This window comes from Labrus bergylta, chromosome 20 (genome assembly GCF_963930695.1).
Source record: "Labrus bergylta chromosome 20, fLabBer1.1, whole genome shotgun sequence".
Classification (NCBI taxonomy): Eukaryota; Metazoa; Chordata; class Actinopteri; order Labriformes; family Labridae; genus Labrus; species Labrus bergylta.
In genome coordinates, this window is record NC_089214.1 from 13,124,921 (window position 1) to 13,148,554 (window position 23,634).

Here is a 23,634-nt window from a genome sequence, read left to right on the forward strand (position 1 = left end):
CCTATGATGTCTCGCCTTTACTGCGAATGTCACAGAGGCAGAACGGGGGGGTGGGGGATGAAGTGGCCCCTCTTTACCGTCTTTGGAGGTAGCAACAGAGGTGTTACAAGCGAGAGAGCAGCGCTGTGTGTGTGCATGTCTCAGTTTGTGTGTATGTGGAGCTCTTGCTGTTTCTCTAGCCCTTGTTGCTTCGGCGAGGCCGTGACAAAATGCAGATCCACCGAGACTAAAATTACGCTGCTGCGGAATCTGTATGAATGTACGAAAACATGACGACGGCTTAGCGTAGTTATGGCACTGTTGCAGAAACGCAATCTGAAAAGGGTTTTCTGTCTCTCTCCAGGTCGCTTCAAACACTTTGGTCTTCAGCGAGTGGAATGCAATGTCTGTAAACGTGTGTGTGAAAATGTGTGTACATCAGGGTTACTCTCCCACAGTGCTGAACAGAAATCAATTAGTTTGGTGAATGTGTGGGGAGCGAGTCCCCCTCGAGCCTTTTGTCAAGATCTGTGAAACAGCTGCTACCACTGAATACTTACACCTCACACAGCAACACACACACACACACACACACACACACACACACACACACACCAGTGAAGGATGAACAGCAGTGAGCACAGCACACACAGCGAGGCAATGAAGAGGGGTAATATTGTGTAATTAAGGATTCCTTTCAGGCCGAGGGAGAGTTCAAACAGAGCTGTTTGTCCGGCAAGATAGAGTGAAAGGTGTGTGTGTGTGTGTGTGTGTGTGTGTGTGTGTGTGTGTGTGTGTGTACAACAATATATGTGTGTCAGCGTCCTAAGCTAGGACCACAGAGACATTAATCATTAGTGAAATTACCTCCTGTCCCCCCCACCCTCATCCCTGCCATTATCAATAAACCACCCTGAGAATGGGCAAACACTTGTTCACTTCTCACTCTCTCTCTCCCTCTCTCTCTCTAACAGACACACACACACACACACACACACACACACACACACACTCTGTTGTCATCCTTTCCTCCTCTTGTCCCGCTGTCTTTGGCAAAATGAGAGATTTGCTTGTTTCCTGAACCACCCAATTCTTCCTTTCCTTTTTTCTTTTAACCCCTCCCATCTAACCGCGGTTGCCATGGCATTTAACAAATTATTGCAATTACCCTCGTCATGTGAGTCGCCCCTGGAAACGGGCTGTGGGGCAAGAGAAGAAAGGGGGGAGGGAGAGAGAGGGAGGGTGAATGAAGACCAGAGAAGGTGATAATCCTGTTTTGAACAAAAGGTCAAATTGTTGAATAGAGACGCTTTGATTAAGCAGAGGAGGTACAAAGTGGGACCGTTTGAGCTCTATTCAGTGTGTGTGTGTGTGTGTGTGTGTGTGTGTGGTGATGTGTGTATGTGGAGTACACCGATTGTAGGTCTTTTCGCTTTAGAGCTCGAAGTGTTGACTGCTGAAACACAAAAACAGTTAGAGCTCTCACTGGTGCTTCTGTGGCTGTGTGTGTGTGTGTATGTGTGTGTGTGTGTGTGTGTGTGTGTTTGTTGCAGGTGGATTCCTCTGGTGCAGGAATTATGTCAGAGGCGTTTCCACTTTTTTAACAAATACAATAAAGCTGAAACAGTCCGTTAATAAGTTATAAAACTAAACCTGGATCAGCAACTGTTTTGATAATTTAGGGACGTTTTTAAAGTAGTTGGGAGGCTGTGGCTCAGTGGTCAGGTTGGTCGTCTCTTAATCAGCAGGTTTGGGGTTTCAATCCTCAGCTCCTACAAATTGGTCCCGCTGCTATGTCGGCGGTGCTGAGTGAATGTGTTTGAATGGACTGGTACTAATGGGTGGTTTATGTTGCAGTCTCTGACATCAGTGTGTGAAGGTGGTGTGAATGGGTGAGTGTGACATGTTAAAGTGCACTGAGTAGTTAGACAACTAGAAAACCACTATACAAGTCCAAGTTCATTTTACAGTGTTTTTTTTTTTGTTTTTTTTTACAATATACGAGCTATGAAGTGAATCAATAAACAGTCAATTATGACCACAGTCGTTACCCGCAGCCTTAAATACAACACCTGACTAACAACTAAGAAAAAAAAAAGAGAAGACAGAAAAGTGTCAGTAAATATCTCAAACTTATGATAATTTATGTAATCAAACATTTCACTCAAATATAAGAGAGTATCAAAAAGCGTATCCTAATGTCCACGGAGTCGCCTGATGTGTCTTCAGAAAAGCTGCGGACCATATATTTTTGGGGATTTTTGTGTGGAACATGTCTCGTTTCTTTTATTTGACAACTTGTGAAGGAAGAATTGGAAATGGGTGTTAGTGTTAGTTAGTTAGTTAGTGTTCAGACTACGGCTGAAATAATGATAAATATCTATTTTTGATGAATCTGTTGGTCATCAGGCTGTTGCAATTCCTCACAGTCGAGGATGTAATGAGTCTGTTTAGTTTGATCAACACTTCCGAGTGCATACTTTGCTCTAACAAATGGCTGACATGATGATTAAATAATCTCACATGTCATTATTTAGAGACCAATTGTTGTAGTAGTTAAACGCTGCTGTTAGGAGTTTGTATGCAGATGTCTGATTTCATACAGATCTCCTACTGTTTGAAAGGTTTCAGAAGAGATGAGGGATTGTCGAGCAGCTCCGAGACAAAGACGAGGCAGCAGACAGGGTAGATTTCCTGGTGGGCTCTGTCGTGGCCCCGGTCCTGCCTCTGTTTGGTTAAATTATGTGGAACTCATTTGACGTCTGCATTCAGTGTTTCAGGTATCCACTGCTATAATTATGCAATTATGAGCCTTTATTCTCTGGTGTCCGACTGTACAACCCCCCCTCCCCACCCTCCCACCCCCTCGCTGCGGCAACATGCCTCAATTATAATTTTTTTCTCTCTCTCCTGCCTCTTTCTTCATCCTCGCCTTGTATTTGCTCCTTTTCCATGTTGCTCTTATAAAGCAATCCGGCTTTACTTAATAACGGTTTATTTTTATTTGTATCATGACACGAACCGTTGTCCTGTGCGTGTCTTTATTGGAAACAACCAAAGCATTCTCATTTCCCATGATGCTTCACTCTTTGTACAAGCGCTACGGAGGTGTTTGGATAATTAGCCCTGGGCTGGGGGTTTGTGGGTAAAGCTGTGAACTCTGGGACTTTCTAATTGATTTGGGACATATGTGTGTGTTTGGTTTTAATTAAGAGGAGATTGGCCTTCAGAGAGAGAGAGAGAGAGAGAGAGAGAGAGAGAGAGAGAGAGAGAGAGAGAGAGAGAGAGAGAGAGTGTGTGTGTGTGTGTGTGTGTGTGTGTGTGTGTGTGTGTGTGTGTGTGTGTGTGTGTGTGTGTGTGTGTGTGTGTGTGTGTGTGTGTGTGTGTGTGTGTGTGTGTGTGTGTGTGTGTGTGTGTGTGTGTGTGTGTGTGTGTGTGTGTGTGTGTGTGTGTGTGTGTGTGTGTGTGTGTGTGTGTGTGTGTGTGTGTGTGTGTGTGTGTGTGTGTGTGTGTGTGTGTGTGTGTGTGTGTGTGTGTGTGTGTGTGTGTGTCTATTCTCATACGTCCTTTTTTTCCATGATAGAGAACATTTAGAGAATATTGTACTCTTCAGTTCTTATTGTTTAGTCACATCTGTCAGTTCTTACCTGCTATACACAAAAAGTCAGGCTTGATAAGTACTTTCATGGTGTTGATGTCATTGGACAATATGATCCTGCTTTGGTTATTTACATATATTAACAGATTGGAAGAAAGCTTGTAATAACAAAAGAAAAGTTAGTAAGAGCTTCAATAACCAGTCAAAAAAATCGAACAGTATGACTCCATCAACGACTGTTTATCCATGATGAGCTGTTGGCGTGTTGCACATCCGGCGCTCTGATGAAAACCAGAAACTTAACAAACAAGCCCGTCAGAGTGAGAGTCCACTGCTCTGCTGAGCTGAATACGCTGAGCAGGTGAACAGGGTGAAGGGTGCGAGGGGTTGCAAAGAGACCACACTCTATTCTAAAAGTTGTCCTTTGCGTGATCTGCTCTTCGCAGCAGAGCAGCAGACCCTGTGTCTCCTGCTGTCAGACCACACAGACACACACGCTGTGTATGAAAAAGATAGTAAAAGATGACAGAATATCACTCATGTTTCACAAAATCATACATACAAACTTTTACTTTGGAACCAATTTCTGTTCAAATCATTTAGTGTTTGGTTACGGTTTTGTTTTAGTTTTTATCTGAGAACATATCCAATAAAAAGTGGTGAAGGTCTTCTTTAAAACATTTTATTTTTAAATGAAAGGATTTTTTTTTTTTTTTATCTGATTCATCGGGGTAAAATCGACTTGTTCACAAAAGTTGGTTGAAGCTTTGGGAATTTGTTGGAAAATTGTGTTTTTTCTTTTCTTTTATCTTTTCATTGAAATCGCATTGGAAATACAGGTTCAGGAAGAAAACCAGTCGGGGTCCAAAAAGGACATTAAAAACAAAGCGATGACACCATATTTAAGGCGAAATAAAAAGTAAAGGGATTAAACATTCTTGCGTTTGAGTCCCAACCTCAGTTAAGTTTGAATAAGCAGCAGAAGTGTCTGACATGACAAGATAAGAGGAGTAGAACAGGAGTGTTCAGGTGTGTTCATTTGCATGCTGGTTAAGGTGCGTTTAAGAAAAAGTGTTTTATTGCATACTTTAATTTAGATGTATTCATAGAAAGTTTTTATTATTGAGTATAATTTTGAATACACTGAAAAAGAATCAAACTTATACAAATGTGATACTCTTTGAAACATCCCTATAATTATCTTAACTTCATCATGTTCATTGACTCTGTTAATGGTCCGTCTACAAAGTGGCTTCATCCAGTTCACTAAGTTTGTGTTTGTTTTCTTCAAAGACCGACGTTCAGAAGAATCAAAAGCAGGTAACCAGCGTCACTTTGTTCTAGTTGCTTCTTACTTTGAAAGGTTATCGAACGCGGCGGCACATTTCGGGGGGGAGGTTTGATATATACTTTTAGAGGGGAGCTGTAAAGCAAAATGCAATCTCTGCCGTTTCTTTTGTAGCTGCCGCTTGCTGCTAAAGAAAAGTGATCAGGAGGCAAGACAAAGCGGAACCTGAAAATCAATGAGAGAAACTCTGCCTGCGTGAGGGGGAGAGAAAGGCAGGTGCGGCGCTTTTTCATGGGGGTTTATTTGGAGTGAATGAAAGGAAGGATAGTTATTAGGAAAGATGGAGGAAAGCAGCAAAAGGCGTTGATGGTGGTGGGTCTTATGCTCTGTCATTAGTTGGGTATTAACCCCCTTCCCTTTAAGCCTGCCTTTAGTAATGACAGGGCATAAGAAGCGGAGGGGGTGGAGGGCTCTGGGAGAATACTGCGAGATTGAGAGGGTTAGACCACCGCACCTGCCCAGGGTCACTACCTCACCGCAGGGGGTCCTAACTACTGCCGTTTTAGCTGTCCACCGCTCTGCCTGTCTGACAAGTACTCACAGAGCAGGACCCTGACACAGGGCAGCTGAAGATACACTCCAATGTAAAGAGAGAGAGAGAGAGAGACAGCAGGGTGGAAATCAAGTCAGATGTAAAGCTCTGTCTTTTTTTCCTTTTTCTTCACCTGAACTTTTTTTTTTTCCTTTAACACCCCTCTGTTTTCCTCCTCCTGACTACTTTTCTTGTCACCTCTGTTGTGCAAAATTAGAGCACCTTAATGGAAGCAACAATTTTCAGCTAAATTTCCTCATTACAAGAGACCCTTTCTTAAAGCGCCTCAAGGCAACAAAAGTTTTTTTTTTGTTTGTTCCCCCCCCCCCCCCCCCCCCCCCGTTCAATTTTTAAGAACACCTTTCTCAACAAAACAAGCACGCCTAAAAACACATTTAAACAAGTAATCACGCTGGAAAGCAAAGGCTGAACGTTCTCTCACATGTAGGCTCCTCTGCATTCATTTGTCTAATGGAAACTCTTCTTACTCGTGTGTGTATATTAAGGCGCAAAAACCTGAAATTTCGAGTGGCTTAAAAAAACATGTTGTGCAGCAAAAGAATTCCAGGGAGTTTGATCAACCAAAAGAAAATGATAGGGAAGGCATAAAAAACTGTCATTGTGGTTGTCAGTGTTTATTTTTTCAGAGCAGCAAAAAAAAATTTTGTTTGAAGCTTGTTTGTTTGTCACATCCAGCATGGTCACAAGAGTCACCCAAAGACTTCATGAACAACGTATGATTGTTCTCATTTATCTCCTTGACTTTGTCCATTTAGTCCTTTTTAATGTTTCAAACTGTATAAAATGTCAGTCACATTTTCCTAAAGCACAAGTGAACGTCTTAAAATGTTGATTATGTTCGAAAATCTCTTCCAGATATAAAATAAGAAGTACGTTGATATAAAAAGCAGTAAATTCTGAAAGAAGCTGCCATCAGAATGAGAATGAGCTGTATTTTCTGTATACAAAGGGTACAATGTAAGTGTGTATGGCTTCTTCTCCTGGTCAGTATAGAAACAATAGAACATTAAGTTATCAGTCCTTTCAGTGTACCTGTTTTTCATCCGAGGTTGTTTGCTGAAAATGTAACTCAATCGATTGTCGAAAACGTTGTTAAGGCAGCTGCTTTCCAGTGAAACAGTGTGATTGTTTTTGGATGTTATATGTCCTGATGTCTCTTCTTAGGGCTGGTTGGTGTGTGAGGACCAGGCCTGCCAGAACAGGATCAGACGTTTGCCCATCGCTTTCTCCCGCCACGGACCCATCTGCCCCGCCTGCACCAGAGCTACACTCAGACCAGAGGTAACACGAACAATACACACCTTAACACACACACACACACACACCACCACACATCCTTCCACACACTCGAGTGGGAGGAACAAAACGCATAGGTCCAGATTTACTAAGCTCCCAATTAAAGAGTACTAAATTGCGTGTTCACTCCAAAAGTTTGCACGTTTGGTTGGTGGGCGTTTTGCGGGTGATCTAACTAAGAAAATTTGCGTGAATGACACCAGGTGCAAACCTTGTGGAGGCGGTAGTATTTAAGTTAGGCTTTTGCCTGTTCTACTGGTTTACATCACGGAGAGTTTGGACAGAAAGCAGGATGACTGCAAGCGCAAAATAGGTAACAGTGAGAGAGGCAAATAAACGCGCAATACTTTTGAGTTATAGGAGATAAATCGGAATATTACAAAGAAAGATTTGGTTATAAGAAAACATGGGCATTAAACAGGGCCTCTCTTTTCTTCCCTTAATCTTAAGAATGAAGTGTCATACATTGCGCAGGAGGTGCGCACTGTATCCTCTGTGGCACGGGCGCTCTACACTCGCCGTTGTTGCGCACCAGACAGCTGGCCAGCGCTGTGTCTGATCGGACATAAAATGCCCTGGAAAGAGGTATCGAAGACGGGGGTACAAACAGTGGTGAGGTCCCCCAGTCCAAGCGTCCTACAGAGTAGCAGCAGCAGCAGCGGGCTTTAGAGGGAGGAGACAAGCGCATTATGGAGAGGAGCGCACCGGAGGGGGCGAGCTGGGGGAGAGACGCGCGACCCGAGAAAAAGGAAATCCCCAGTTTAAAATGTAATGTTGGCGAAAAGAGGGAAATAGGAAGAAACAAATGTTTTAGAATGCAGAGGCTGTGGATGTTCAGTTTTTTTTGGCTGTAGGCTATGGCAACAATAGCCTGTAGTTTAATCATGGTGTTACTCTTCCTGAACGATTAGAATATTGAACCAAATAAAAAAATAAATGCATGCCATTTATTTTTCTGTCATTTGAAACATGTAAACACACGTGGGGAGAAACGCGATCTTTATGCCTTCTTTTGCTGTGCCTATGTCTCCTCCTAACTTCATTAATAGCAGCCTGTTGTGTGTAACGCTGGCCTCCTGGATTAGCACGTTCCTTTCAAAAGGTGTTAAGTACAGACACCGTCACAATCACCGCAATTTTTGCCAGCTTTGGTAAATCACAATGCGTGTACTAACTTAACTTGTTTGCATTTTCTCCTCCCAGTGTTTTGCACGTTAGGGCAGAAACGCCCCATATTGCATGTTCATTAAGGCAAACGTACTAAATGGACAATGCGTGTTGTTTTGCTCATTTGAAAGACGCAATCCTCACTGCACGCCGTTAGTAGCTCAGCTTTTTGCTGGTGGTATCAAGTTTGCACTCGTAAGACACGCAAACCTTTAGTAAATCTGGCCCATAGAGTTTGAGATGAATGTTTGGATTGTGTGCATTTTGTCCAGGTGATGGTGCTATAGAGCTGAATTCTCTCCTCACATATTTCTGTACACCTTTACTCATTAGTATCACATTCCACCATACGTGTACACACACACACACACACACACACACACACACACACACACACACACACACACACACACACACACACACACACACACACACTATATGATAGAAGTAATCCTCTCTGTCCTTGTGTGTCTGTGTGTTAGTGTGACAGTGTGTCCGAGAACACACATGCCTGTGTCGGGCACAAAGTGCTGGCTGGTAGTTAAACCATTAGAAGCATCAGTCTGTCCAGCTTTCCTGAACGCTTTGTTAGCTTGACCACTGGATTTAAAAGAAACACTCTCCCTTTCAATTTGAGCATGACGGTTCAATCTACTTTTTATTTTTTTTTGTCCTGTCTTTCTCCATCCCTGTTCTATCTATTCCTGTCTCAACCCTAACTCTCTTGTCAATTTTTTTATTTTTTTATTTTTTTAACGTCTCCTATCTGTCCCCCTCTCTGGCTGCTTTGCTGTGCCTGACTCTGTGGCGACAGGTTGTAAACCAGAAGGCCAATTTCTTCTGTCACTGTAGCCACTTAGGGCGGCCATTGCTGTGGCTGAGGCCCGCTGCACTTTAAACTGCGGGCTGAATAAAACATTTAACTCTGGGTGCTCCTCCTACACTAAACCCTGTAGTGTTTTCACATATATAACGCATACTTATCTGTGTTACTCTTATAAACACTGATGACAATCTACCTCAAACTGGACCTGAAAAGTTTACAAGGTGCTTTTAGATCAGGCTAAACTAATGGAGCACATTTCAAACGAGGCTCATTAAGAAAGCAGATAGGAAAAATAACAAGCAAAACAATTCGCCCCGCTGTGTACTTGGAAATAAAAGTTAGAGCCAATAAGTCTTCCATGAATCATTTGCTATCAGGAGGGCCCACATTTATCCTGAAGGACTTTGTAAGGTTAAAGGACCAAACTTAAAGTGCTTAATGATTAGGCTGCATCATTGATGTTCATTGTATCATCACTGCGAGGCGAGCATTAGCAGCAAACACATCACAAAAAAACCTGAATTTACTGCTACTTAGAGCGTCATTTATTTAATGTACACAAGCATTGCTTTCTCACTCAGCATGTGTGGATTTTACACATTGGCTGGACGTCTGGGTATAATGGCCATGCTTTTATTCCATTTGGATGCAGCCAAATAAAGCTCAAGCTAGCTATCAGCTACCCTCTGGTTAATTGGTGCCAAATTAGTGGTGGGAAAAACAACAACAACTTTTTGTATTTATTTTTGGTTCAGGGGGAAACATGTTGTAAACACGGGTGTTTCTGTTAAGCATGAACAGCAGATAGATATACAAGCTGTACGTTAAGGTTTATGTGCAATCTTACATTTTTATTTGTTTATTGTACTTCATCTTGTCATCCCGATATTGAAAAATATTCTTGGCCATCACGTGTTTTTCCTCATCTTGCAGGCTTGAGTCATGATCACATGTCTGCTTGGCTAACACTTAAAAGAACATCTTATGTCACTACTTATTTGTTTAAATGCATTTACATGTTCTTCATTAATTCCAAACCATTATTTGTTTCATTCACTGGACTCAACTGTGCTATGAAATGATTTTATTTTTTATTTTTTTATAGGACAGTGATGGCACTCATTCAAGACTAACTATCTGGTTTTACGGTCTCTGTTTACAGCAATATTCTGTGTTAGCCTCGTTAGCATCTTGCTACAACTTACAGACTGCTTAAGAGAGAGTCAAAACTGGTGGCACAAAATGTTGACACCATTAATAAAAGAAAATCACAATGTTTATTTGTGGTAAATTCAGGACTCCAGTGCTTCACTATCACCATGTTCTGAAAACCGCAGCCCCAAACCTTTATTGTTTTTGGCTTCTACGTTTTTCCTCTCAGGAGGCAGTGCGTGACATAAAAAAAGTACACGTAAGTGGCAAACAACAGATTCTGACGCCTTAATGAGAAATTTTGCTTTAACTTCCAAGTATGTCAGTGCTACCTGTAGGTTGACACATTCATAAGAGCGGAGAAGAACGTCTTAGCCAACAGCAAACGTAATGAAGTAGTTTCATTTCATGAGGAGATTGAGTCTATGGTCATGCATCAGTCGCAGCATATAAACGTCATCACGCCCTCCGACTCGCTCACAGTGACTATTCCTGAATATTTCCTGCTGCATTCTCAAATCGACACACCCCAACTTGAAGCGGAAAATGTACTATGGGGTCAGGAAAACTCCGAGGCTTTCAGGAGTTTTGTGCGTGTGTGAGGCACCAGAAGTATCGTGACAAGAGAGGGACGGAAACTCGGCCCTCAGAGAGGATTTGACTGAGGGACTGAGAGGGAGGACTTTTATTATCATGTAAAAACAGAACCAGCCAGTACCGCAAAGTATGTCAAGCAAAAATACATTCTCCTTCCAGCTGATTTTCACAAAGGAGTAAATGAATATTCAGTATATTGTTTCATTTACTTTTATACTCTTACATTTTAGAGATTGTATTCTTTACATACTTACCAAAGACTTTTTTTCCCCACGAGAATCTTTATTTCTACTTGATTAAAAAATGTGTATGTACTTATTTAAATGTAGGTTTAAACTGAGTTATCCATAGACATGCTACTCACACATAGGCTCAAAATACAAAAATGATCAAAAAGAAACCTGTGGACTTTTGCACGTGAATCAGTGGGAAAATGTTAGAGGGGAGGGGGCTGCACTCAGGGGGTGCCCCCGAGCAGTTGGGGGTTCAGTGCCTTGCTCAGGGGCACCTTGGCAGGACTGAGGAAGAGAACTTTCACATCTGCAGCAACAGACCAACCCAAGCCCCTTTGTGACAAGCTACTGGGCAGCTGCAAAGCCACAAAGCTATCATTTAACTTGTTTCTGTGGCTCTCTTTTGTAGACTATTTACTGCAAATTTAAAAAGGAAATTATGCCAAAAATATATATATTTTCAACATCACATTTGTAATGCTACAAAAAGTTTGACTCTGGACTCAAGTTTCAACAAATCTGGGAAAAGCTGTCTTTTGCCTCCAATTGGAATCAACATTGTGTGCTAAAGTGACCCTTTAGCCCCCCCCAAATAGGTGTACTTTTACCAACTTTAATGATATGTGAAATCATAGACAACACATTGCTGTAGAGAGACACATCGTGAAACACCTTTGAATACTCCCATGTTCAAATGAAATTACTTCTGAGCAATTTGAGTTCTGTATGGTTTATTGAATCTGGATTATTTAAAAGTATTTCTACATGTAATTATAAGTTGCTCATGTATTTATGTATTCAAATCACAATCTGTTGAACAGCTGACTCAGTTTAATATTATCCTAGCCTCTTTTATTACCCTGTTGGAGTGTTCCTCAAGCAAGACAATAAACCCTGATGAACTATATATAGACTTTTAAAACAGTCACTGATATAGGAAAACATGTTTTGACACAGACTTATGACTATTAGGTAACAGAGTTATTCGAATCAGGCCGGTGTATGGAGATTAATGGCCAAGCGGTTCATATATTCAATTTGCTACTAATTATGCAAATGACTGGAGGCCATTCATGGCTGTTGAGCTGCTGCTATAAAGACTGCCCTTTGACAAAAAGGGAAAAAGGTGAGGATTAGTTCTTTCGGGGTTTTTGGGGAGCTCTATCACTCTTACCACTAGCCTGACTCAGATTATTAGGCTCATATAGGCTCAAGCGTGAAAGACAATCAGGCGGCCGTCTTTAAGTGCAGATTAAACAAAATGTCTTCAAGAGCATCTTATTGACGACAGCGCTCACTTCTCCCTCTTGAATCATGCTACGTTTAGCATCTCTGTGGGCGCTGCCTCTCCTCCCTTCTCTCTCCCTTTGCCTCTTCCTTTACTCCCTCCCTCCCTCCCTCTCTGGACACAGTCTCAGAGCGTGATCTGATCTCCATGTAATGGGAGAGTAATAGGCACTCTGTCTTGATTGGTTGGTAATTTGGGGGAGTTATGCACAGGTGCAATTTGTAATATTTTCAGTAAATTAAATTTCTTTCTCTTCCTCTCTTCATCTCAGCCTCTCTGTCTCTCTCCACAGCGCTTAACTCAAATGGTCCAATCTCTGTCCTGACTTTCCCTTTCTTTCCCTTTTATTCTATGCTTTCTTCCTTGTGCTCTTTTCTTTTCATCCCCCCCACACACACCCTCTCTAGCTACAACACTCATTCTCTCCTCTCCTTGCTTGCTCTTTCTCTCTTTCTCTCACCCTAGCTCTCTCTGCCTCTCTCTTTCTCTCTCCCTCATTTTATTGATGTACGCTCAGGCGCCCATTAGAGCTCCCTTTTTCCCTCTAGTGGAAATTGCAGCATGTTAATTTTCACACAAATTACGGCAATAGCAGGTATCTCTATTTGATACATTATAGCGGGAGCAATCAGAGATAATTGAGTGCCTTTCAGAGGGAGACGGCTGCATTCACTGCCGGCTCAAAGCTGCCCCATTATCGCCTAATCGCTCTTTAAACACTGAATTTTGCCGAACAAAAATTCTTGTCATAATTTTGCTTAAGTGTATTTGGAAATCACAGTCCTTTGAGCGAGGATAATTGAAATCAAATCCCTTTCACTGGAGCTGACATTTCTACATTTCCCTCCAATTGAAATTAATTTCAAAAATTGAGCATGAATATCTTCAAATAGCAGGCAATTATGCCTTTCAATGGGGAGAAATTACCGGTGCTGAATCGTTGGAGGCTTGCGGGCGAGAGCACCAGTTAAATGCCTTTGTTTCCCGCCGTGTTTGCCTAGTAAAGATTTACATATATTGACTCATTATGGTGTCTTGTGAAGCTGATCGGCGTGACTACCACAACCGGCAATAACGCTCATCGCATCTAAAAAGCTCAAGAGTTTTAAAGCCTCGTGGCCTCGCAGCTGACGGAGAATGTATGTTTGTTTCTCTCCGGCTCCCTCCCTTTCTTGCTCCCTCTCTCCTGCAGCTGTGCAATGGCTCAGATACTGTAGCTGCGGTATTTACAGCCCCTGTGTGCAGAGCTGTGGAGTGTGTAATGCCGAGGCCTAGTTTGTGTCTTTGTTGCAGCAGCGATATTTTCTTCCAATCCATATCCATATCAAATCAGTTTCCCTGCAGCTTGCACACTTTCCAGCCACTATATTCTTGTTTTTGTCTCTCCCCACATGCACACAGAGGAATATTGTCTGAGTTGGCTACCTTTTCATTAACTGCTTCACTGGTGTACTTGAGCGACAGCATAGAGCGCTAAAGTTCTTTGGAGGTCGGATCTGTGTGTTCGTGTGTGCATGTGTGTGTCCCCTAAAAGATGTGTTTTTAAGACTCCTGAGGAAGTCTTGAGTGCTCTTTTTATTGTGTGAGCCAGTTCAGACTGTTGCCCTGTGATTTGGATCAATTTGTATGATTTAGCCTCTTTTTTCTTATTTCCCTCTCTTTTCATTATTCTATACATCCTGTCTCCATTCTCTCTTCTCTGCTCACACACATGTGCCTCGTCCTGTTGGCTTGTACATGCAGAAGGATGTGTATATGTGTGTCGAGTCGACTGGGGTTTTTTTTAGGGGGGGGAGGTGGGGGGTTGAGTTGGGGAAGAGGGATGCAAGGGAGCAAGGGGTACGAGGTGGGGGCTGGGGGGGTCCTACGCTCCCGGGAGAGAGGCAATTTCACAGCTGGTTTGCTCCTTAGGCAGTCAGGCTGAAAATGCTGCAGATTTGTGGAGCAAATTGAAATGGTGTCAGTGCAGGAACAAAGCGCCGAGCTGAATGACGAGGTAGGCGTGTGTGTGTGTGTATGTGTGAGGTGGGAGAGAGGAGAGAGTGAGGTGGGGTTGAGGGGCTCCAAATTCAATAACAACCCTGTAACATTTTAGCCACGCCTTTCTGACACCTGTCAGTCAATCAGGACACAGCGACTGGCCCGCCCACAATCAGCATTTCATTGTTCGAATGTGTGTGCAGAAGTGTGTTTCTGTGTGTGTGGTGTTCTTCAGTGTGTTTTATTTTTAGGAGGAAAAAAGAAACAGCAGTGTTTGTGCCTACCAAGCTTGTTCAACCTTGGCAACGATAACCGAGGCTCCATTATGGGATGTGCATGGTTTGGTTGTTGACTAGGCAGTGCATCACCGGTCAACAGCTGTGGGTGCCATGTGGGCTGCCTAGAAAGCCATTAAACACATATATACACACACACACACACACACACACACACACACACACACACACACACACACACACACACTCAGAATCACACATCACATAGTTTGCATTTAGTTGCATTAGATACTCTCACCACTTGATTATGCCACAGCAGTAAAAACTGAAATTACAATTACGCACATTGGGATTGGCAGGTATAATGGGCACACACAAACTCCTTGCGCACACACACACACACACACACACACACACAGACACACAGGAGTTGTCGAAGGGATTCTTCCTGTTGGTAATAATAAAGCACTCTGCGCACACCTGATGGCAGTGTGGGGTCGGGGCTTAGCGTGCCCTCTCCAGCGTAGCAGGGAAATGACGAGCCAATAACTGCAATTAAACATGCAGTATAATGGCTAATCAAATTGACAGCCTCGGCTGTTCGCATGCCTCTCTCACAATGCCTTATCACAACAAACTATTATGAGGGAGGGTATTTCAGGCCTGATCCCCCTCTTTTCTTTCCCTCTCTCTGCCTCACCGTCTTTGATTCTCTCAATCTCTCACTGCTTATTTCTGTATTTTCACCCTTTCTCTTTTTTCCCTTCTTTCTTTCCCTCCCACCTCTCTGTCTTGCTCATCCTCTCTTTCGTTCTTCCCCAGTCTCTCTCTCTCTCTCTCTCTCTCTCTCTCTCTTCTATTCTCTCTGTCTCCCTCTGGCAGGCTGTCGTGTGGCTCCAGTTAATTGCAGTGGAGATTAACAAAGCAAGCAAATTTGTTTTCTTGCTTGACTGTGTCACACAGAGGAAGAGCAATGTTTTCTCTTAGAGTTGCGTTTGAGTCATGTTTTGCCTACCTGTTCCTCAAACTGGAAAACAAGGTTTATTAATCTGTTTTGGATGTTTTTATTGCCTTCATGATTTTCACTCTTATGAGACTGGAGTAAAAGGATTGATAACTCATTGTGCAAACAGAAAATGTAATTATTTATAACTGTGTCCACTAAGTGGTGGCAAACGGTATGCATTTCTGTTAAACCCAGTGACTCAGTCCTCGAAACAGTGGTCACCCAGAGTTGGAATCCGACCTATAGCTCCTTTGACTCATGATATTCCCCACTTTCTCACTACCTGTTTCGGAATCTATCCACTGTCCTACTCCTATCTCTCTAATACAGGCATAAAAAGCCCAACCACCACCACAAAAAGAATGCTGCAATCATGGAAGCTAAGCCAACTTTAATTCATTTAGGACTGCAATTTAAGAATGTTTTCATAAAGGGATAATATCCAGATTATTTCACCACGTACTTTGTTACTTATTTGACTATAAAATAATTTATACCTATCAAGACTTCCAACAGCCTTTGATTATGTCTTGTTTATCGTCACTAGATAGTCCAAGAACTAATGATTTCTGACTATTTTACTATTATATGTGACAAAAAAGCTGCAAAATTATAGTTTTGAGAATCTAGAAAAAATTATAGCATTTTAAATTGGGTATGCTTTATTTTTTATTAGCAACTTCATCCAAATATTAAAAGACCTGAATCATAACTATAAGTTATGTACCATTAAAATTTTGATGAAATACGGCTGAAGAACAGGAAGGATGTGACTTCTGAAAGTGATGTTTGAGATTACATGGAGGAGAGAAACGTTACTCTGTCTCACTTCTGTTTGAGTTTAAGCATATTGCTAACCTTGTCGTTAAAATGTCTTTCAAACATCTTGTTTCATGCTTAACAAATAAAGCTATGCAGAATTTAGCTAACTCTACGCACAGCCTCGTATAGTGTGGTGTTCCACAAGGCTCCATGCTAGGCCCTCAATTTAATATCAAAACAAGAAGTCTAAATAGAAGTATATTATATGCCAACGATACAAATATTGTTAATGGCAGTTAAAGATGAAAAACTTGCATAAACAGTGTTTTAGATGGTTTACATTTCTAGTTCAAATGCAGTAAATATTCTTTTAATGTGAAAAAGGATGCTGACAATCTTCATGCCAAAACACATATTTAAACACTCGGATAATATCCAGCCCATTTTCATAGCCCATACGGCACTCCAACATGTTTCTTGTATGAAGTCCTGAGGTGAATTATGGATAACAAGCTCAATAAGAAAAGCACTTATTATAATTTTGCAATAAAATAGCAAAACCTACTTGGATTTTAGGGCAAGTAATACAAATCTTGTCAATAAAAAACCTAATGGATCTTCAATACTGTATGATTTATCCCTTATGGCAGTAGATAGATTAGTTACAATTTTGAAATCCCTGTTATTACAGAGGCTTCATTCCTCAAATCGGGCAGCCAGGTTCAAATCCGACCCCATGGCTACTCAGACATGATAAAGCCCAAAATATAAATCTTCATTACAAAATTAAAAAAATCCTGCTGATAAATCCCTGTGCAGACTCTGAGTGGAAAGAGAGCAGCGTTTAAGTAGTGCTTGTTGACACCATGAAGATCTGCTGTACAATTATGAAGACAAATCAGTTTAAAAAAAGATTTTAACTTAAGTTGTACAAAGACTTTCATACGGAAAAGGGTTGTCAGGAAGACCGGTAGTTACAAGAGGAGAGCTGGACAGGGCCTTAGAAGGGCATCAACCCAGCAGCAGGAGCAGTATCGGCTCCTTTGTGCAAGGAGGAATAGAAGGAGCACTTCTAGAGCCCTGCAAAATGAGCTCCAGCAGGCTACTGGTGTACTGACCATACTGTCAGAAACAGACACCACGAGGGTGGCATGAGGGCTTAAACGTTCGCTAGTGGGACCTGTGCTTATAGCCCATCACCGTGCAGCTTGATTGGTATTTGTCGGAGAACACCAGAATAGGCAGGTTTGCTATTGCCGCCCCGTTCTAGGCATTAGTACTATAGGAAAAGTAAAACGATGATAGGTTAAAAAAAAAAAAAAAAAAAAAAAAGGTGTAAGGCTAAGAGAACTTTTTCAGATCTATTAAGATGTTTTCCCCACAAACGTTAACATAATCGAAGCTTGCTACCCGACACAACACTGTCAAAGGTTGTAATATGCTCACATTCTGCACCAACTTCTGTTTCACTTTGTTTTAAGGCCCATTGTTTTAATCTGTGTGTGTTTTCTCTACAGTACTCGGAGAAGGCCCTGTACAACCAACTCTGCTTCTACAGGTTCATCTTTGACTGGGACTATGCATACGCCAAAGTTCGACAGCAGGATGAGAAAAGTAAGTGACATATACGTACATATACCTACACTCATGTTGCTGTGGTGTTAAGTCTTGCACCTAACTTTCAAAAGTGCTTTTTCTGATGGCTGCAGGATAGTTGTATAAAGTTTTGTGTAAACCGAAAAAAGGCTCCCCTTTTTAAAATGTGATCATATTTTATTCATTTCTGCTGTTATTATTATTCTGCAGCACCGCCTTTTCAACAGAAATCAAGTTACCAGGACGGCTTTTAAAGATGGAATTTTGATGTCTTGACAATGCTTCCTCACAAATACACGTACACAACATAGCATTAGCAATCAATGGCTCAACGTAAACCTTTTATCCAGGCTACACTTACAATATTCACCAATGACGCGACACACACCTGCGCATGCATACACACAAACGGCAGAGTATGAGCATTGGATGCAGGGAAGGGGGGGGTGGGTGGGTGGGGGGGGTTAAGGACATTCAGCTCCTCGAGTCGACAGCCCTAATTTAGGAGACGGATTCAATCACACACACATACAGAATGCAAAACGCTCCAATCACTGGAAGAAAGAAGGAAAGAGCCCTCGATCGCTTTCCCTCTACCCCTACCCTCACTGTCCATCTCTACCGCTTTCTCTCCTTTGCTCTCTCTCCCCTTCCTCACTCTCTCTTTCCCACTCTTGGACAGGCACTCGTTTGGCTGTGTTGATTGAAAACAGGTTTTAGATTTGGGGAAATGATAGGGGGAGTAATGGGCGCGCTGACGAAAGGATAGCCCTTCTCCTATAATGGGACATGGAGCGTATATTTCCCCCCTTGGACTCAAATAGACGCTACTCCAGTGCTCTGGGCGCGCTCAGTAGGCGTCAGCCACAAGGCCTCTTTACCCATAGTTCTCCCTGATTGATGTCACTTGATTAGAAAGGGCCGCTGGGCCGAGTGATTTATTTATTTGATTAAATATTTATGTATGTATGTTATTTATGTGTATTTATGTATGCCTGAAAGTGTGTGTGCCATCCAGGCGCCGAGCGAGGCAGCCAAAGAGTGAGACAGCAGAGGTAAATATAACGTGTAATCAACAGATGACCACTCAGAAGATGGAGGGAGCTGAAATAGAGGGATTGGACTGTTGTAGAGGAGGAGGGAGGAAGGGAAGGAGTACTAACATGATTATAGCCTCCATTTTTGCTTTCTTTTATTTCTGTCCTTGCCCAGATGCAAGAAATCATCGCCAATCAATTCTCGACTCTCAATCTTTCTTTATGTTCCTATGCTGTGTTTTTGATCCACGCTGGGCTTTCTTCTCTTCTCTGTCTCGTATTGTAACCCCACAATACAATACGTTATTTACCTGGTGGGAAAGTGTTTGAAATGTGTACTCACAGTTTACTGTACATACAGAGGACACATATTACAGTCTTGAACACATGCTTCACGGTTGTGTAGCAACCCAATGTTTTGTCCGGTGGCGACTGAAAGCATTTTGTTGTCCACTCACTGATGCCAAATCATTGTCTTTGGCCAGCAATAAGATGTTTAGAAAGAGCTTTCTGTACAAATTCTTATTTACAAATGTGTCACAGTTTGAATGCCAAGTGTTTACCTTGGAAAATAGACCAGTTCTTACCGCGGCTTTGGGCTTCGACCGTAAAAGAAAAAAGTTTGTGTTTCTGTGTTAGAGCTTTGCAACCACATAGAGCTGAAAGATAAAAAAAAAAAAGATAAAACAAACAGGAAATTATACCGGATAAATGCAATGCGTCTTTTAATGTACCTTCATTTAAATTTCAATCAAACAATAATTGTCATATTGTTAAGGACTTGAAGTAATTTTCTAATTTGAAATCTTAACCCCCTCCTACTTTCACCACACCTTGGATCCAGCCCTCTGACTGACTTCACAAAGAAACTTGTGCCTCACAATTGTGATCCTTATAAGTCGTCGACCATTGCTAATGATGTTCAAAGTTATGTTTAGTCTACATGACCAGCTCAGGGATTGTAACTTCTAATTAAACAAAAACTCACCACATCCAGCTACCTGTGACTCACAAAACGCTTCAGGTCCATATATGAGGCCCACAGCATTAACAAGCAGTGGATGAGGTGCGGCTGATAGCAGGAATAAACTCATTTCAAATCTGTAACTAAAGGTCTGCCTTGAGCGTCATACTGGTTCATCTGTAACGACAGCAGCGCCACCTGTTCCGCGTCCATTTTTACCAGCAGGGGAAACACACAGACTCTGCATACACAGTGGTCAGTAACTACTGATGGTGATAGCAGACAAACTTTATTGTAGATTAGTCATAGAAACTAGAAAACTGTCTGTTTTGGTTTGCCTCCAGAAACACAAAAGAGTCATGTCGTTCTTTGGTCACATGACTGACATTGCACACCCTGCGATGTTTATATTGCGCATGCCCACATCGTTTATGGGATGGTAAAACGATGTATTGTTCAGCCCTAGTTGGTGTAGTATTAAGTAAATATGTTTTTTTAGTGGGCTTCCTAAACCTTATGAGGCTTTAAGAAGAACTATTAAAAAAAAAAAAAAAAAACATGTTCCAGAAAGTGTCATTTAGTTTTTATTTCCTAATCAGCTTGTGACCTCTCACATTTACACGGTGTCCGGTTTGCTCCAGATGCTCACTTACTCACGTGATCCGCAGATCATTCAGTGTAGAAAAAGTAAATTCAGGCTTTAAAGAAAACAAACAATGACACACGTTTTGTGCGGGCTTTCACACAGAAACATGTGCTGTTCGGTCCAAAAACTGAAGATACAGCCACTTACCGCAGGCACCGCCTTTGGTGTTTTGTCTGACTGCACAGCGCTTACACACTGAACTTAAAGATGAACCCAAATAGTGCCCGAAAGATACTGTTAATGTTTTTAATCCAGCCAGTTATGGCAGATCTGTTTGTGACAGTGTGTGTGTTGTCGATAAAGGTTATTACAACATGCTACAGTTAATCTTGACAAACAACTATTCCTATCAGATTATTTATATCCAACACACACACATCAATTCTCTAAAAGTGGAGGATGCATGTATACTGACTCACATGCTGCGATAAAGTGTAGGTTTAAGGTGTTATCCCTCTGTCCTGGGGCAGTAATACCACATATTACTGCATTACACAACCAGGGGCCACGCTGCTCAGATTACGGGGAGGAGACATACAGTTCTATACACACTTCTCCACCTTGTTGTTGTGACTGTTTGTGTGATGAGTGTCGCTCCTGTGGGAGTGCATGCTTACAAAGATGTTTGGGCCGTCTCATATTCATGTTGTTAAATTTTCTTTATGGTGGTGAAAAGTGCTCTGAAATGTAACTTCAACTGAAGGAGCTGCTTAAACATGTCAGCAAGTTGAGGAGATTCTTTCTACCATTATTCAAGAACAGAAACGGTAAATGTCCACTTTCAAAGATCCTGGTATCAGACTTACATGTATGAAATAACGGAGTCAGAACTTTGTTTTTCTTCTTAAACAAACCAGTGTGCAAACAAATACTCCTGATGACATATTTCATACCTCTTCATTGTCTGAAGAACTTAAACACCATGACCTTGCGCTGAAAAATAGTGTAAATGTTTTCTATTAATCCTGAAAATAGTCCCTGACAAATGATCCATTTTGTCTTTTTAGAGTAAGAATCCATTTAAACTTTGTTTTCTTTGTGTGTGTGTGTGTGTGTGTGTGTGTGTGTGTGTGTGTGTGTGTGTGTGTGTGTGTGTGTGTGTGTGTGTGTGTGTGTGTGTGTGTGTGTGTGTGTGTGTGTGTGTGTGTGTGTGTGTGTGTGTGTGTGTGTGTGTGTGTGTGTGTGTGTGTGTGTGTGTGTGTGTGTGTGTGTGTGTGTGTGTGTGTGTGTGTGTGTGTGTGTGTGTGTAAATTTGCAAGCATTCAATTGTCTTATCTACATGTACATTGCATTTTTGCGCCTGATTGCTGCTACTGAGTAAAACATGGAGGTAATTTTAACCGCTGCAGGAGATCTCTAATAGATTATTCACACATAGACAGACAAACACATACACACACACACACACACACGCACTATGAAAAAAAAAAACATGCTGTCCGTTCCATAGCTGGGAACATCCCGTATCAATGACTTTCAAATCATTTGATGTCACTTTTTTTTCTCTCCATCTCCCCCTGCTCTCCCTCCCTCCTTCTCTCTATCTGCTGCCTTCCTCCACCCCATCACCCCCCCTCCCCCCCCACCCCACCCTCCCTCCAGGTCTAAAACTGGAGTGTGGGCAGTATGATTGCGCGTGAGCAATAATGTAATTTTGCCGCATTGATAAAATATAAATTGTCCTTGAGCTGCGCTTTTCTAATGATCCATTTACCGACAGCTTCCCTGCCACCTCTGAGCACTCTGCGTTCACTCATCTTCTCCCCTCCCACTCCTCTTCCTCTCTTCTTTTCTTTTTTTCTTCCTCCTCTACATTTTCTTCTCTCTCTCTCTCGCTCTCTCTCTCTCTCTCTCTCTCCTCCTCTCCCCTCCCTTTCTCCGGCGATACAAAGCGGGGTGGCAAAAATCCGCGGGTGCGATTGTCAAATCAATTATTCATTCTGTGCAATTACACTCACACAAAGAAGTTTCCCTGTGCTCCGAGTGGTGATTAAATTAACTGCTATTCCAGCTGCCCGTCGCCACCAGCCTAATAGAATATTCATGGAGGCGGCCGACGGAATGGCCGATCTCCATTAACTTCATCATGCTCACTTAATTACAGGCTTGTTATTGTATTTACACCTAGTTAGAGCGTGCAGAGCCCCGATCTACTCATGCCCGGCACCGGCAGAGTGTGTGCAAGTGTGTGACAACACCTAGTTAGAGCAGAGATAACCCCTGATACACTCACTGTGGGTCTGCATGTGTGTGTGTTTATATGAGTCCATGTCAGTGTGTGTGTTGGTGAGGGACACACACATGATGTCAATCAGGTAAAAATTTTCAGATCTAAAGCTTCAGTTTGCTTTCTGTCCGTACATAGTGTCTTGTCCTTCATTCCAGTCGTCCTCACTTTCTTCCTCGTTTCCACTCCTCGCTCCCTTTTTCTCGGGCCTTCCCAGCAACCCTCTTTTCTCTCCTTCCAGCTCACCCTCGCTCTTTAAGGGAGGCTATTTATTTGAACGGCACTCCCCACTGTGCTCCGACTTGCAGCGCGGTCTCTCCCTCTCTCTCTCTTTCCCCTCTCTGTGACTCTTAAATCATTCTTTTATCAGTTCGCCACACAGTGATTGAGGTAGAAAAGAGAAAGGGAGCGAGGAAGTGGGGAGAAAGAAGAGAGGAGGGGAGCGGGGGGGGGGAGAATTATTTTCTCCTACCTTTCAGAAATGATGACATGATTGCTTTCGCTTGATCATGCATCATCACCTTCCCTTCTATTCCCCCGATAAATAGACTCGTTTGTGTGTCTCCCTGTTTTCTCCCCCCCCCCCATCGCTGTCCTTGCTAACATGAGGATTATCTGCTAATAGGTGCTGCTGGCGTTAAAAGTCATCCACACCATCCTGTGTGTGTGTGTGTGTGTGTGTGTGTGTGTGTGTGTGTGTGTGTGTGTTTGGTCACTGACACATGAATGTTTTTGAGTCGCCATGACTCTGACTTAGTGTGCTTTTTAAGTGTTTAACCACCATCAATGTAGTGTGCGCGCGTGTGTGTGCGCGTGTGTGTGTGCGCGCGTGTGTGTGTGCGCGTGTGTGTGTGTGTGCGTGTGTGCGTGTCACTGTAGATCTCTGTGTATCTAACCTTTGTTTCTCTGGGCAGTCAGTGGGATGGTATTTATCCAGCAGCTGCTAATGCAGCGGGCAGGAAGGACTGTGGAGATGTAGACATGACGACCAGCCATATGGACTGTGTGTGTGTGTGTGTGTGTGTGTGTGTGTGTGTGTGTGTGTGTGTGTCTATACAGTAACTGAGCCTGATAAATAATGAGCGAGTCATTATTATAAGCAAGTTTTTTCTGTGTGTTTGCGTGTATAAAAAAACAATTGTA

At 42.4% G+C, this 23,634-nt stretch overlaps 1 protein-coding gene across 1 annotated transcript in view; it reads left to right on the forward strand.

The window, feature by feature from the left end:
- The window catches only part of pola1 (polymerase (DNA directed), alpha 1), a 63,976-nt gene that overhangs the window by 36,347 nt on the left and 3,995 nt on the right, over nt 1–23,634 (forward strand). Inside the window, exons 35-36 of the mRNA XM_020653037.3 lie at nt 6,643–6,759; nt 17,539–17,635. Of these exons, the coding sequence (XP_020508693.2) occupies nt 6,643–6,759; nt 17,539–17,635 (214 nt within the window). The remainder of the gene's footprint in view (nt 1–6,642; nt 6,760–17,538; nt 17,636–23,634) is intronic.